The sequence below is a fragment of the Penaeus monodon genome, chromosome 18, assembly GCF_015228065.2.
Source record: "Penaeus monodon isolate SGIC_2016 chromosome 18, NSTDA_Pmon_1, whole genome shotgun sequence".
Classification (NCBI taxonomy): Eukaryota; Metazoa; Arthropoda; class Malacostraca; order Decapoda; family Penaeidae; genus Penaeus; species Penaeus monodon.
The window spans coordinates 7,302,301-7,319,800 of record NC_051403.1 but is presented as its reverse complement, the minus strand read 5'-3'; the positions used below and the strand labels follow the sequence as shown (position 1 = coordinate 7,319,800).

The following is a 17,500-nucleotide window of genomic DNA, read 5'->3' as shown; positions in this document are numbered from 1 at the left end:
AGGTAGACGTGGAAGCGGAGGTGCTGGATGCGAAGGTAAAGGTGGATTTGGAGGTGGAGAGGAGGGGGCGGCGGCCTCCTTGCCTTCCATTCAAAGGAACCCGCGCCCTTCGTGGCCTCCTCCTCCTCCTCCTCCTCCCCACGCCGCATCAACAACCCTCCTCCCCCCTCCCCCCCTTCCAGACGACCTCGAGCTGTCCACAACAAAGAGGAAGTAGTAATTTGGAGCTGTTGAATGTGTTCGAGTCCAAAGTGCATTGGTGATGGACGGAGGTTGTATCGGGGCAGTCGGCAGGGGCGGTGGGGTGAGGCAGGGAGGGGGGGGGGGAGGCAGCAGTTGGGAAGGGAGGAAAACTAGAGCAAAAGGCCTCATGGTAAATATAAATGGGGGTGTGGGAGAATGAAGGAGGAGAATTAAGAGACTTGCATGCCGCTCACCTACCCACGTGCAAGATCTAAAGTTGGCAGCTTAACGAACACCTTGGTGAGCTTCGCATCGCCACAAACTATCAGGAAACACTCACCCTTGGGGAGGAATCCGGCGGAGATAAGAGTAGCGTCCATCAGCGTCCGGGGAAGGAGGAGGCAGAAGGCGGCCACCAGGTGAAGAAAGGGCGCTGTCGGCACTCCGTGTAACCACAAGTTCCTGTCGGGGAGATAACAAGAGAGTTCTGTAATCAAACTGATTTCGGAGAATTTTAAAAGGACATTGTGCATTGCTAACTTCAGTCAACATCTTTTAGCACGAGAATTGTAACATCACTTTTGGTAATTCAGATGGACCTTAATCAGGTTAGCCAGTGGGTGGGCGGCACGCAAGTATAAAGTAAAAATATCTACATGCATTAGTCTTTATCTTTAGCGAAACGTGAGGCGAATGCCGAGCTGTACGTCATGAACCAAAATAGTATCGCCGCATGCAATGGTTACTAATTCCAAACCGAGAAAATACTCATATTTCCACGCTCAAAAGTAGCAAACAAATCGGATTAAAGAGGACAACAGTCAGGAGTATATTGCCAGGAATCAAGCACGCTACATCTTAACAAACAAAAAAGTAAAATTGCTTAACGAAAGGGAAAAATCTTCAACCCCGATGCGATTACCAGCGTCCGACATTCAATATCCTAACTAACCTAAGTTTATTCCTTCACACTACGCAATCCTCCCTCGGCCATGTCAACCATTTCCTCTTGGCATCGCAACAAACATTCTCCTTATTTTTTGTCTGGGAGTATTTGAATCTAGTGAGTGAACGTGGGGATCTCCCGCGTCACTTGTAAAATAACACCCTTTACTGATAATCACGTGACCGAATTAGAATTTTCCCGCCGAGTCTCGGTCGCCCAAAAAGCCCTGCGTCGACCAATCGAATTGAAGCTTACAAACCACTTTGGCGTTTGGCGACTAATCGGAAGGAATCTTTCAAATCACTTGGCCTTCTTTTGGCGACCAATGGGAATAAGGCTTTCATCCCTCTTTGGCGTCCTTCCCATCGAAAGTTCACCCAATAAGCCAATTATGTGTTTAATTTCCTGTCTCATCACCGACTCTTAAAGAGGCTTCTTACGCCCAGCTAATAAAACTTTCGAATCTACGTCCAATCGAGACAAAACTTTGGGGAAAAAAATAACGTTCTTCTGACAAAGCAATTACGCTTTCTAACTAATAATAAAAAAGTTTTCGTCACTCCGTGCGTTCCCTTAAGCTGAACTCTTAGAACTTGTGGTAGAAAGTTAGACACAACTTCACCTGAAGAGAAGCTATTGAATTCACCGCTCGCTCGTTCAGCTTGGTTCATTAAACCCAAAGAGGAAAATAACAACGGTGTACCGAAGTAAGCATACAAACAAAACACGCACACACACCACACACACACACACACACACACACACACACACACACACACACACACACACACACACACACACACACACACACACACAATCACTCACTCAGTCACTTATTCATTCATTCACTCATTCATCCACTTCATCAATCCCCCATTCCCTCACGCACTCATTCATTCACTCACTCACCCACTTGACCCAAAACCCTACTTACCTGACGACTCCCTTCGCCGCCTCGAGTACCGGCGGCGGGTCCCTACTGCAGGTGGAGAGGGACGCCCCTAGCTTGAATCCGTCGTTGCCCAGGTTGCCCACCTTCAGCAGTGACGTCACGAGGAAGAAGGGCAGCAGCACCACAGACGCGCCCACGAGCCCTACGTAGGCGTTGAGTTCGACGAAGGGCGGGTCTGGAGGGGGGGGGGGGTCGCGTTATTCAGGTGCTTGTACATGGTCAATGGCTTTTAATTTCTCTCAATTTCAGTCTATCTAATTATATGTCTATTTACCTATCTACCTAACATTCTATCTACCAATCAATTTTCTATCTGCCCACAATCTGTCTATCTATCTACCTACTTACCAACCTACCTACCCACCTGCCTACATATATATACCTATCTGCCAAAGAGTGTACTTAAGATGCAATTAACATGCATGACACGAATGATGATAAACCACTAAACTAAAAGACCATAGGTACTGACAAATTAAAACACTATATCTAAATAACACCACCAACGCAATAGGCCACCAGAACGGCTGCCAATTAGCAGTAAGAGTCATTAAAGTTCTAACAAATTGCTTCGTCATCAACATTTAACAGGGACATCAATCAGAATGTTAATACACTTTGGTTAATTAAAAGAGTTTTGCATATGCATTCGCAACATAAGCCACAGACCAATCCCTACATTATTTCATTCATTTATAACAAAAAAAAGTATATTGGATCTCCTTTTATTTTCATTCATTAAGTCTGCTAAAAATAACTCGTCCAAAATTAAGTGCTGGCTAGTGTAGTGGTTTTACATTATTTCAGAAAAAAAAAGAAAAATAAAGAATGGCAATCTGATATAATAATGCTATTCTAATCTATTTCAATTAAGTCGTAGGGAGATTTAGTTCAAGTTAATTAATCTTCTCATATGGAAGATATCATTGTTACATTTCCTTTCTCCCCTATCATTATTATCTTTTCTCCTCTACCATTATCATATTCTCTCGACCTTCTACCCTTAACACTTTCTACATCACCCTCCATCATCATCATTCCCATTCCCCTCTATCATTATCAATCTCTCCTCTCCTCCTCTCCTCCTCGGCCTTAGTGCGAGAGCCACCCACCTTGAGGCCAGGGCAAGGACGCGTACAGCAGGAACCTCTTTACGCCGTTGTACACCAGGTAGGCCATGAAACCGAGGCTCACCAGGCAGTACCAGATGGACCACACGCTGTTCAGGTGGTACTGGGAACAGCATGGCTTCGACTTCAGCGGAGAGGTCTTGCCGTTGCTGAGGTTGTAACTGTCGCCGTTGCTCTTCCGGCTGACGCTCGAAGGGTTGCGCTTCACCTTAGCTGAAGTCGGGGTCGAGTGTTCGGACGATGTGGTCGGCATGGTGGATCGTGACATAGTTTGTGACTGGAAAAGAGAATTCTATTATTAGTGGGTGATAAAGAAATAACAATGGTATGTGTGTGAACAGTAAAAGACATGTCAATTTATAGCCCTTAATGACAAGATAAGCACCAAATCCCATGAAGTACTATCACCCAGATGGCGCGCTTGCTTAAAGCGACAAAACGCCTGCAAGCAATAAACCACGAGAAGACACAGTAATCAGGATAATCCCAACTAAAGAACCCCGTCATTATTCTCCCGCCAGTTAAACTCTAAGGACGCGAACCCCCTAATTCAACATGACCAACAAGGACACCAATAGCGGCGTCGAGGAGGGCGAAATTCCGAAGTGGTAATGGCGAGCGACCAGCAAGGGAGGGAGTTAATATGTTGGCGAGGGATTAAGGGATTACCGATGCAGATCATGGCTTTATCGGGAGGGTGGCTCAGCGAAAGGGGAAATACCTAATGGCGTGGTTATTTATGTTGTCATTGTAGCCGACCTTCATGGCCAATGTAATTCCTGTTAATACTTCGGGATTATCAACTTGTGGAACTTGTTGTTTCCATTCTGGTTTGTCACTCGCTTTTAGAATTAGCGATAAAAGATTATTTCTAATGGAGTCGTTCGCTGTTTAGGGAAGAAACCATTAGTATAGGACCGTAAAAACAGAGCGGTTTCTCGGCTTACTGCTATCCCATTTTTGTCTCATGGCGAACGAACAAAAACAAGGCAGCGAATTATTCCATTTGACTTTACTGAACATACAAGCTTTGCCTGTAAGTGGAAATAGGGTTTTCTTGCCATGACAAATAAAAGCTGCTTCGAATGAGACCGAATTCTAACCACAAGTGTTTTGTCCCATTTTGAAGTTGCTATCAGGTTCTTTTTATATTTTTCTTTCCTTTTCCCTTTTTTTAAAACGATATGAACTGTTAAAAAGGAGAAGAAAAAAACTCGTAAAAATATAAGTCATTCTTTTCTCCCACAAAAAAAAAAAAAAATTCGCGCAGAGAAACTTTCTTATCGCTCACATAAACATCATCAAATACTTCTTATCTTCCAAACAAGTTTCTTTCTCGCCTGGTCTTTTTTTTTCTTTTCTCTTTTCCTTTTAATAAAAAAAGGTTACACATCGACAAAAATAAACATAAATACATTTTAGCAGGTGGACAGATATCTGATGGAACACACCTGATCGCCTTTCGAAACTCTTCCTCTTACGGAAGGACTGCCCCCCCCCTCTCTTCCTCCTCCCCCCCTACCAGACATAACTCTCCACCCCCTACACCACGCAGGACCCCCCTCCCCCGCACCAACACCCCCCTCCCTCCCTCCCTCCACCCTCTTCTCTCCGTTTCGTGTGCCATGTTGTTGTTTTTCCACCTCCCCCCCCCCTTCCCTCCCGTTCGGATGAGCTTGCCTAATGAACAAACAGAGCTCCATGTGGCGCGGCGAGACTCGTTCCTCTCGCACGGATGCGTTCACAGGTATCATGTTACATTACCGCAGATTTATTGCCAATGCTGTCGCCTCTTCTCCAATTTACACGTCGAAGAATCCATAAATATTCAAATGCCGCCCTTTGGTTTGCTGATGATGAAAGGGTCTAAGAAATATACACACATGAACACACACGCGCGCGCGCACACACGCACACACACACACACACAGATAAAGAGAGAGAAAGAGAGAGAGAGAGAGAGAGAGAGAGAGAAGAGAGAGAGAGAGAGGAGGAGAGAGAGAGAGAGAGAGAGAGAGGAGAGAGTAGAGAGAGAGAGAGAGACAGAGAGAGAGAGGAGAGAGAGAGAGAGAGAGAGAGAGAGAGAGAGAGAGAGAGAGAGAGAGAGAGAGAGAGAGAGAGAGAGAGAGAGAGAGAGAGAGAGAGAGAGAGAGAGGAATAAGCTGCTTTATTCCCACTAAATCCATTTTTATGATTTTATCGGGCAACCACCCATGAAGCCCACCGCGCAACCCTTTTATAATTAGAGTAGTTTCTGACCGCATCTGCTCCCATCTAATTAACAGTTATAAAAATGGCAGCTGCAGAGGAGGCCCGTGCATTCAAACGGGGGAGCCCGGTAATAGTGCGGATACGTGGCTCTGTGGGTCCAGTTCGAGACCTTGCTAGACCACGGTTGATGTTAGCAAGGAGTCGACTCAGGCAGGGGTGGCTCTGTTATCCGAAGTCCTGCCTTAACCCCGTACAGAGCTCCTGGCGGTGAATCGGGTCATGGTGCGGATACCACCACGCAGACGGCTTTGCGGATGCGGACAGTGGTAGCGAAACATGGGTGGAGTGAGGTGTAATGAGGGATCTACGGGTGAATGGGCGTGGGTATGCCTCCGCTGGGTTGGTTATAATGAACAGTTATGGGGGGGGGGGACAGATGCAGGTAAGCGAGAGAATAAAAAGGGAAAGAAAAATGAATATCTCTTCCTGTCTCCTTGTCGCTTAACCCTCCTGTTCCGTGCGAAAATGTTGCTCCACCTCCAAGTTGTCCACCTCCACCTTTACATCCACCTCCATTCCCACTTCCACCTCCACCTCTTCCCGTCCTTCTTCCACCTTTTACCCACTTATCCACCTCCAACCTCCTCTTATCCTCACTTCTTCGCTCCTTCTGTTGCCCGATCTATCGCGCTTCCACTTACAGGATCAAGGCATCCGGTTGTTCAAACTATCAACACTGCACTGCAGGAATCGCCTCGTCCGGATGTGGCTCATTTGTCCATCACTTGCCCGAAGCCAAAGTCGAAGACGGTGCTAAAAAGTGTTCGGATATCTTTTATATTCCCGGTGACAATAAAAGAAGAAGAAAAGATCGTGTCTTTAGCGCCATGGGTGTGCAAATCATAGCTCCCATGATAATGACGTAAAAATCACCGTGCTAATACCCGTCTCTGATTGCCCTCTGTGACGCTCATTACTTAAGATTACGTTAAAATAATCGCGAGAAAAAGAAAAGATAAAAAGGATACTCATAAAAATGAGATAATGACCGCGAACCTCTTGCGTTCGGCTTGACCTCAGTGGCATAGCCTTGCAACATCCGGTCTCTCTCGTACGCCAGACGGTGCAACAACGACCTTCCTGTCCCCCGAATCTGCAGTAGCGTGTTGCCAGGCTATCACTCCGCACTCATCATCTTTATTATCCCTTATACGCGGCTCCTTCCTCATGCTCCGTGCGTTACAACTGATACATTTACGGAATCTAAAACAAACAAACAAACACAATTACCAACAAGCAAGCGTTTGGTAATTCGATGCTGGTAATTTCCGGCCGTTGGAATATATAAGTCCAAATTATTCGTGATAATTTAGCTTCATTACAATTGGTCGATGTTCTGCAAATATCAGTGAAAGGCGGGGTATAACTGCGGCACACGATATTCGTAATTGTCCGTATGTTAATTAGGTAAGACTATAATAGTAAACGTATAATATCGTCTCTTTTCCTTCTCTCTTTTCTTCTTATGGCTATTCGTATCTCTTTCTCTTTCTCTCAGTCTCACTCTCACCCTCTCCCACCTTCCGGCCCTTCCTCCCTTCCCCTCTCCTTCTCCCTCTCTCTTTCCCTTCTCTCCCTCTCTCTCTCTCACCTCCATCCTTCTGAACCATCGCCTACTCCCTTAAGCACCAACCTTGACCTACACTCCCCCCCCCCTCCCCCCACATGCTGCCTCCCACCCTGTGATCATCTCCGAAATAAGCGATTTTCCCATGCGGGGCCGACCTGCTACTCGTCCCCGCCTTCACACGCTGGTGACCTTTGACCTGCACGCCCTCGCCCCGCTGGAATTGGAAGGGGGGAGATATAAAGGGAGGAGAAGGAAGAGGTAGGGAGAATGAGAGGGAATGAGAGAGAGAGAGAGAGAGAGAGAGAGAGAGAGAGAGAGAGAGAGAGAGAGAGAGAGAGAGAGAGAGAGAGAGAGAGAGAGAGAGAGAGAGAGAGAGAGAGAGAGAGAGAGAAGCAAAAGAAGGGAAGGAGGGGAGGGAGAGAAAGAAGGAGGGGGTGGGGGAAAGGGGAGGAGAGGAAGAGAAAGGAAATAATAAAGGAAAAAGATAGAGAAAACGAGAAAAAAAACTAGCGCCACAGAGAAAAATAAGGAAAGAATGGAAGAAACAAGATACGAGAGCGAAAACAAGAGAAGAAAGCTAGAGAGAAAGATAAGGAAAGAATGTAAGGTGACAGAAAAACAAGAATGCTGACAGACAGAACGATAATGAGACGGCGAAGAGCACAAACCGAAAATATTTCACAACGAGGGGAGAAACAGAGAGAGAGAGAGACACAAGAGAGAGAGGAGGGGAGGAAGGGGTGGGGGGGTGTTGAGGGGGGGGTTGAAGGGTCGGATTACTCCCCTTTGGACTAGAGTTACATCCTAAATTTACCGCAGTTACTCCTCGTTACGCAAATTCAGAACAGAGCCACTCGCATTCACTCAAAAACGAATTCTGCCAATACGGAAACACAAATATTATTCGGTTTGCCCCAAAATACGTTTTCCTTTATATTCTTTTCCTTTTTAATACCAGGTAACTGCCTGTGGCGTTATGTTACAGTTTGTGTGGATTTGCTATACCTTTGTTTCAATGACACTTTTAAAATCTGGATCTGGGTACAGAGTCCACGTTCCTCTGTCTGTTTTATTTATTTATCTTTTTTAAGCCAGGGAAAGTGATCTTATCCCTCTATTGATTCCATGATGGATGGGCGGTTTTCAACTTGCAAGTTGCGAAGCCTTATATTCCGCCAGCGAATTCCTGGAAAATATTTTCTCCGTGAAATATAAAACCAAATAACCAATACAGAACCTCTTTCATTGTTGACAAGTCTTATAACCCAATACGAATGGACGCACACGCACAAAAAGAGCAGTTATGTGCGTATAGATATTGGCTTACATGTGCGTACGATCTCCAGGGATAAAGAGTAGCCATGTGCGTATTGATATTGGCTTACATGTGCGTACGATCTCCAGGGATAAAGAGTAGCCATGTGATGATATGGCCTTTCATCGGCCCCATTCACGTATGGTATTCGAGACCTCGCCAGTCGAGAGGTAATGCGGGTTATGGTCGGAAATCCCCTTTCTAAAGGCCGCAAAATCGCCCAACTGTTACCTCGAAAAGACCTCTAAAGCGAGATTGTAACAAAAATGCGGGGACATATTTCCTGCCATATCGTGTTTTTATTGAAATTTATTTTGTTTTGATTACCCTTTTTTATTAATGTTTCTATTAATATTTATCGAAGGATTTAAAATATGACTAAGAGTATTGCTATTAAATCTGTCCCAAAACAGAAACGTTTATATACAAAAAGCAGTTATCAGACCAAAAAAAAGGCAATGTTATTGTGCGAATGTCCAGTTTGATATCAATCATATTGTTATTTATAACCTGCACATCATGAAATAAAATCCTTGACACATGTTACCAACACCAGAACTTTCTAACCTTAATTGCAAAAGTACACACGGACTGTCATCGCAGTTGGACCCCAGCAACGAATAAAAAAGAAATGGAGTTTGACCCGAACTTTTCTCCTAGAGGCGCCAACAATGCTGTTCTGTAATTTGACTCCTTTTCGGCTTCAAATTACCTGTCCCCCACCTCCACGGCCTCACCGCCATCGACGTCTGCCTCTGAACAAAATATAATAAATTAATTCCTTGTGGACATCACTGCACAAGCGCGGTTGAATCCGATACCGCCGCCGAGAAGAGAGGGGGGGGGGGTGAGAAGCCTCACGAGCGATAGAGAGTCATCACTTCTAATTGTCATTAAGGCCTTAATTACGATGCAAATTTATCACGTTCTAGTCCTTACGATGTGTGTCGCGAATGTCCTTTTTACGCTACGTCCCGAAAGACACGTCTCCGTTTTCTTCCTGTCAAGATTTGAAGGGATACAGTGTCATTTTTTTGTATCGTGTTAATTGGATCACTTTGTTCTTGCTAGAGACCAGAGAGCGCTAAATGGAGGGGCACGGCCGTAGCGATAAAGCAATAAAGATATCCTACAAGCTAAAGAGCGAACAGTTTCCATCATCAAAGAGTATAGAGGGGTTGAAAAGAGAAAAAATGTGAACAAAGGGATTGATCTAGAGGCCTTGCCAAGGGACTGATCTTGCGGGAGTGAAAATAAACAAGACAAGCACTGCGGGAAAGGAAAATAACTTTAGGCCAGCTGGGAACACACGTCCCGACAAGCATGTCTAGGAGATTAATGTACGGTAGTGATCTGCGTAACAGATATGTTTGGGAGGTAGAAGGAGAGCCAAGAGAGTATGAGTGAAAAGAGAGAGAGAGAGAGAGAGAGATACAGAAAGAGAGAGAAACAGACATACAGAGACACACAGAAAGAGAAACAACAACAGAGAACCAGAAAAAGACAACAGAAGCAGAGAGAAACACTGAATGTCACGCTTAATAGACAGCTGACGCCACAGAGCAACAATCTATGCCTCACAAGTAACAAGCCCCGGCCGAGATGAGCTCAGATAGCGCACGCAGCAATAAATCGAATCCTTTGCAAGCACATGTTTCAAGTACAAGCAATTACCCCACACGCACGCAGCCTCGCACGCATCTATAGTGTTACTATACAAATCCATAAATACAATCGCAGTACAGATATGCGTGACGTTTGCAAGCACGTGCCTGGTGTACTTGTATCTGAAGCAAGTATTGTTTCGAGGCTAGATTTTTTTAAAGTTCTTGGCTCAAAGGAATCACTCAAGCTGTATGAATCACTTCTCTCGGACCTTAGAAGATAATTAATATCCCTCTCTCTGTTAAGAAAAAGGAGAAGAAGAAAGAGGAGGAATGAGGAGGAGGAGGAGGAATGAAGAGGAGGAGGAGGGAATGAAGAGGATTTGGAGGAATGATGTGATGATGATGATGATGATGATGATGATGATGATGATGATGATGATGATGATGATGATGATGATGATGATGATGATCATCATCATCATCATATCATCATCATCATCATCATCATCATCATCATCATCATGACGAGGAGGAGGAGGAGGAGAAGATAATGATAATGAAGAAGAAGCAATGTAGTGTGCTCCTCATAAATGCCAAACAAATAACAACAACAAAAAAACGTACATAAATAATCACAAAACCGACCGCCAAACAAACAAAGGCAGAAACTAAGCATTTCCCCAACTGCACTTGGGGGTGAGTGACTAAGAGTGCATTTATGCGTACATGCGTTTCAGGGGCATTCATGTTTGCCACCACGAATTTAATAACAAAAATGTATATAAAATGCATCTAATAACTGCCCTAAGAGATGGAAAAAAAATCAAGGCCTAAAATACTCCAATTGAAGCATAGCTCAAATTATTGTTGATAAAAATGATGGTGAAATCTAAAAGCTTGCAGACACTCGTTTGTTCTCCCTCCTCTCGGTCTGAACTCTGGTAGCGAGATCCGGAAAAATACAGGCAACAAAAACGGCGACTGAACGGGACTTTCTCTTTGACACAGATCCATGTCCTGTCTCCCAATATATATCAAGCGTAAATGAAAATGAATGAAACTTATTTTTTTTTTAGTGCGTATTGTACTCGTTCACGCAAACACACAAATACTCGCACATACACACATACGCAAAAACACACACACACACAAAAACAGACACACGCACACTTTCAAGGGCGTGAACATGGTCAATATTTGCCGGGTGGTGACGTCATGACTGAAGAGAATGACATCATTATACTTAATCTGGACACTTGCCAGTTTCTACAAGAGAGAGAGAAAAAGGGAAAAAAGAAGAAAAATAAAGAGATAAAATGTGAATATATAGAAGGTCAGAGATATAGATAGATAGACACATGGATAGATAGGTAGATAGATAGATAGATAGAGAGAGAGAGAGAGATAGACAGATAGAGAGAGAGAGAGAGAGAGAGAGAGAGAGAGAGAGAGAGGAGAGAGAGAGAGAGAGAGAGAGAGAGAGAGAGAGAGAGAGAGAGGGAGAGAGAAGAGCCGAGAAGAGAGAAGAAAAGAAGGGCAAAACGAAGCGAAGAGAAGAAAATAGAAACGAAGCAAGGAAAAGAAAATAGGAACGAAGAGAAACGAAGTGAAGAGAAGTGAAGCTAAGAGCAAAGAAAGCGTCCAGATCCCCTAAAGCAAAGTTTGGCCAAACGTCGACTTTGAAATTCAGTTCGCGTTCCCAACTCCCATTTTCTGTCTCGTATGACTTTCCGATACGCAACGTGAAGGAAAGAGAAATAATAATAGTAATAAAAATATAAAGAGTAAAGAACAGAAATATTAAAATAAGAATTTGCCTCGTGGCCCTCAAGAGATCTGGATTTTCCAGCGAAGAAGAGATTTCAGCCGGAACAGATTCCTACGAGTAAATACAGACGAGAGATCTTCAGTGGAATCGGGACTCCTGCCACTGCCCCGTCGGCTTCCCCGCTTTTTTTTCTCTCTCTCTCTCTCGTATTCTCTCTTTCTCTCTCGTATACTCTCTCTCTCTCTCTCTCTCTCTTCTCTCTCTCTCTCTCTCTCTCTCTCTCTCTCTCTCTCTCTCTCTCTCTCTCTCTCTCTCTCTCTCTCTCTCTCTCTCTCTCTCTCTCTCTCTCTCATTCTATGAGTCACCCTTCACCTTCTTTCGTTTTCTTTCCTTCTTTGCTTTTGTTCCTTTATCGCCGTTTACCTCTTACCTATTTTGCTTTGACGCTTTAACACTCGCTATTCCTCTATTTCCTATTCCCAATTACACCTTTTTATCCCTTTCCTCTCTTCACCTTTCTTCCCTCCACCTTATCTTGTTTTTTGTTGTTTTTTTCCTACCTAGCGATAAATCTTACGCAACGCAAAAAAGAAAGAAAAAAAAAAGGTGCTTATCAACTTAAGGGAAAATCTGCATAACAAAAGAATCTATTTTGAATACTCAATATGATAAAAGCCCTCGGGGAAGTGATATAATATAATATATATCGTCTCTGAATAAGTGGAACAACAATATTAATAGTTGTTGCAGTAGTGGTAGTAGTGGTGGTGGTGGTGGTGGTGGTGGTGGTGGTTTGGTGGTGGTGTGGTGGTGGTGGTGGGTGTGGTGGGGGGGTGGTGTGGTGGGTGGGTGGTGGTTGTGGTGGTGGTGGTGGTGGTGGTGGTGGTGGTTGGGGTGGTGGGGGTGGTGTGGTTGGGGGTGGTGGTGGGGGTGGTGGTGGTGGTGGTTGGGGTGGTGGTGGGGGTGGTGGGGGTGGTGGTGGTGGTGTGGTGGTGGGGTGGGTGGTGGTGGTGGTGGTGGTGGTGGTGGTGGTGGTGTGTGGTGGTGGTGGGGTGGTGGTGGTGGTGGTGTGGTGGTGGTGGGTGGGGTGGTGGTGTGGTGGTGGTGGTGGTGGTGGTGGTGGTTGTAGTAATTATATTACTGCTACCAATCCTAGCACCACCACAACTACTACTACTACAACAAAAAAACGACAATAACAATAACAACAACTAATAATAATAATAATAATAATAATAATAATAATAATAATAACAAAGATGATGATGATGATGATGAAAATAATAATAATAACAGATACTATTACTAATAATAGCAATGATAAAAAAAATCAAAACAATAGGTACTACTACTACTAATAGCAATACCAACAAAATATCCGCGCCTCCTATCTCCTCCACAGGCGATGCCAACACAGACGCGATTGAAGGCAGCGACGGATGAGTCATCGGTGGTCTTGGGCCGATGAAGGACTCCTCTTCACTCCTCTCCTTCTGAGAATCATCTTCGGGTTAAGATTAAGAGTTAAAAAAATCATATCTAAGGCACTTTAAAAGATCCTCCCGGCCGGGCTTCTGTCAAGACACTGAGATCAAGTATGTCTGTGTGACTCCTGGTGATTTGTGGTTGCTGATTTCTCCCTTCGTTGTTTAACTTTCTTTTCTTTTTTCTCTCTTTTTCTTTCTCTCTTTCCTTTCTCTTCTCTCTGTTCTCTGTATCTTTCTTCTCCATCTCTCTTCTTTTCTTTCCCTCTATCGCCCTCCATCCCTCCTCCTCTCTCTTTATCAGTTAGTCTTTTTTTCACTCTCTCTACCCCCTCTCCCTCTTTCTCTGCTTGTTAATCTGCCTCTCTCTCTTTCACTTGTCCCTCCATACTCCCATACGTTCTCCCATTCTCCCTCTACTTGCTTTCCCATCCCCGTACCCATTCAGAGTCTTCACACCCATTTCTCTTCTTCATCCCTTTATCTCTCCATCCCAATCGCCTTCATTCCCCCATCCCTCTCTCCTCTCCCCATTCCCCGTCCTCCGGGCCTCCCTTCCCTCTCACTCCGTCCAAATCCCCTTGGAGTTTTCCCCTCATCGCGCTCCCTTCTTCCCCCAACGCTGGACTCGGGACGCAGGGCTGGTTGCCATGACGACGGAGGCTGCTGTCGCCGCTCATCTCGCGCGGACGGCTTGTAGGGGCGTTCCCCAAGCCTCGTCCGCAGCGCTCGACTCCCTTGTCTGCCAGCGAGGGCGTTCGGCTGGCGTTCTTTTTGCTGCCGCTCTTGCCCGACGAAGGTCTCCCAAGTGAGGGTCATTTCGTTTCTTCTGCGGGCGAGGCCTTCGGGCGACGTCGTGCGTGTTGGGTTTAATCAATCGTATTTTTTGGCTATTTGGTTATTACTACTTTCGTGCTTCGTCTCTCTCTCTCTCCTTCTCGGTCTTTTCTTTCCCTTTCTCTTTCATTTTCTTTCTTTCTCACTTTTTCTCTTTCTCTTTCTATCTCCTCCTCCTCCTCATCATCATTCTCTCCTTGTCTTTCCGACTTTTAAAAATATCTCCCTCTATTTCCACGCCTTCCTATCTCTTCCTATCATCTTTCTCCCTCGCATCTCACATTTCTCTCATAGTTGCCTCAGGTACAGCGCTAATTGGGGTTATTCTTCGCTGTTTGTGCCAGACCAGCAGCCGCCACACACCTCCTTCGCTGTCATTTCGTGGACAGCCTCATCACCCGAAGGAGTGTTACACAGACCAGGCGAACAAACACACAAAAACATGCGTACACATACCAACAAAAAAACATTCGCCTGAGCAATTCTTATCTCTCTCTCTCTCTCGTTCTTTCCTTCACTTTTTTTTATGCATCTTTTTTTTTATCTTTTTTTTTTCTCTCTCTCTCTCTGTGCGTTCCAAGAAAGCGCCGGCTTGGAGGTGAAGCCTTGTTTACGTTAAGTTGTATCGATTCCCCCCTCTTAACAAGCCTCATTTGGGCTTCTATTGACAACCGCTAATGATGGAAAGCCTTAAAAGTATTATTGATCCACCTTGATTTATGACTTAGAAGCAATAAAACAATAAAAGAAGACGAAACAAATGGTGATGAGGATGAGGAAGAAGTAGAAGAAGGAAAAGAAAGGAGAAAAAGAAGAAAAAAGAGGAAGAGGAAGAAAGGAGGAGGAAGAGGAAGAAAGGAGGAGGAAGAGGAAGAGGAGGAGCAGGAGGAGGAGGAGGAGGAGGAGGCAGAGTAGAAGAACTATTCAAAAACAACCAACTAGGAGTAAACATGCTCCATCCCATGCTAATAAACACAGCCGCGCATGCATATTCATGACTTCGGGCTCGAACGTTCTTATCAAATAAAAAGCCTAAGGCGGAATGCATCTTGAATCTCATTTGTAATCCTGAATTCGCGAAACTCCCCTCATATACCCCCCTCCCGGCTGTCCCCTTATCCCCCACCCTCCCTCCCCTCTCCCCCTCTCTCCCTCCCTCCCTCCCTCCCCCCTCCCTCCTCCCCTACCTCCCTCCGACCGACTGTTAACACTTGCGCAACAGAGCAATGAGAGAGAACAAGTGGCGGGCAGACTGTTCCCGGTTGATGCCGAATACAAGTTATGCTGCGATCTTATACATATTATTTTTTACCCTACTCTGAAGCTAAAAGAAATATATATAAAGACAAAATAATCGTCCGCCATGCGAGTAAAAGTGGAAATATCTGTATGGAGGGGAAATAATTTCCTCTGAAAATACACAAGCCCAGCACCGCGAGGCCGGCGGCGCCAGGGTCTCAACGCGCGACATATTGGACGAGTGACCGCCGTCTGCGGGACAGGCCTTTGTGGGGTCGAATCCTTCTATTGTCCCGCCCTCGAGGGTTCAGTCCCTCGCATGGCAGCGGAGGGGGATCTGACCCACTTGTTCTGCCGCCTCTCACAATGGAGTGAGGTACGAAGCTAAATATTATTACTTCCCGATACAGTTTCCGCGGAATATAGTTATAAAAAAACAACAACTGACGGACTTTTTTCCATGGAGAAATAAGCAGAGCCTCGGGGACTCATTAAAAAAAAAACAATTATAATAGTGCGCTCCCGTTGGCTCAGCACTCATTAACGAAAGACATAAGAATATGCTTAGCTGGGGGTAATTATCAAGGTATCACCCTGAGAAAAGTGCATAAGCTTTCTGCCCTTAATTATTTTGCGAGTGATCTCATTAGAAAATTTTACCGTCGTAATCCTTTCACTGTCTTATTGCATCCTCTTTTATTCTCACTTTTCCTATCACGTAGTTTTCTTCTCCTTTCACCCCTCATCACAAACATGTACATTAACGTCTTTCATTCTCCCATTCTTCATTGTGTTCCCTAAGCTATCTGTATCCTTATCTTCATGCTAATCTCACACACACGTACTTTACATTCTGTCTGTGCCTCCTCCATCTCCCCTTCGGCCATATTTTCCCCTTTCTTTTGTCTCCCTTCTCATCTATCCGTATTAACGCTTCCCCCCCCTCCCCTAACCCCTAACCTCCAAGGGTACCCATAATCCCTGATAGGTCTTTCATGGTCTGTCCTGCTGTTCGTTTGAGTTCTCGCTTCACCCCTTCATCCTTCATTTACACTTTCTTTTATAATCTCACTGCTTTTATGTTTCTTTTTTTCTCAATCTGTCACTCTCTTTTCCTCTCTCTCTCTCCTTCTCTCTCTCTCTCTCTCTCTCTCTCTCTCTCTCTCTCTCTCTCTCTCTCTCTCTCTCTCTCTCTCTCTCTCTCTCTCTCTCTCACCACTTATTTAACTAAACTGACCTTATTACTATAGTTCTACACATCATCAATCTCATTATCCTCCTTTTCTCTCCCACTGCCCCCTCGCACGCTTTTCACGTCAATTTTCTTCCTCCACCATCTCTCCCTCCCTCTTTCACAATCCCTCATCAGCCACACTTTGTGACTGTGACATTGGACGGTGGAAATTATGCCTCGACCCCACAATATGGCAGGGGAAGCGGCTTCCATATCCCCCTACCATCTTCCCCTTGTCACCCTTCCCTTTCTCCTCCCCTCTCCCCTTCCCCTGCATCTCTCCCCTCTCCCCTTCCCCTACACCCCTCCTTTCTCCCCTTCCTATACTCTCCTCCCCTCTCCCTTCCCCTACTCTCCTCCCATCTTCCCTTCCCCGAGCCCTCTGTGTCTATCCCAGACTCCCTTTGGACGCCCTGCACCGCCCGTCGACTCTGAAAGGGACTTCATTCCAAAAGCCCCTTTTTCATCTCCTTCCCTATATTTCAGTCTGTCCTCTTTGGCGTTCCTTTCTCCATTTGCATTCTTCTCTTGCTTCTCGTTACGTTGGTCGTTTGTCCTGTACCTTGTCCCCCTCCATCCCATCTTCCTTCATCCCCTTTTCTTTATCTTTTTTTTGCCCCCTTTCTCTACTTCTCTCCTCCTTGCCATCCTTCCATCCTTATTCCCTCATTCTCTCTCTCCATACCCTTCCTCCCCTGCCCCCCCCCAATTCGTCATCCTCGGTACAGTCTAATGATTCTATTGAAATGTGGAATTTCCGGCCAAATGGCAGCTCGGGAATCGCTGTTTCCGACCCACTTGCGAATCTGGAATTGTCACAGTCGACCGAGCGACCGCAAAAAAGGGGATGCGTTTGCAATATAATACATACATATGTATAATAGGTCTGTATATTCCTATATGGCGGATATATATATATATATATATATATATATATATATATATATATATATATATATATATA

The 17,500-nt window shown here is 45.1% G+C and overlaps 1 protein-coding gene across 1 annotated transcript in view; it reads right to left on the bottom strand.

The window, feature by feature from the left end:
- LOC119584210 overlaps positions 1 to 17,500 on the bottom strand; it is a 59,799-nt gene that overhangs the window by 26,097 nt on the left and 16,202 nt on the right. The window contains exons 2-4 of the mRNA XM_037932721.1: positions 3,194 to 3,488; positions 2,064 to 2,256; positions 524 to 645 (exon numbers count right to left, since the gene is read on the bottom strand). Coding sequence (XP_037788649.1) covers positions 524 to 645; positions 2,064 to 2,256; positions 3,194 to 3,479 — 601 coding nt within the window. The 5' untranslated portion in view covers positions 3,480 to 3,488. The remainder of the gene's footprint in view (positions 1 to 523; positions 646 to 2,063; positions 2,257 to 3,193; positions 3,489 to 17,500) is intronic.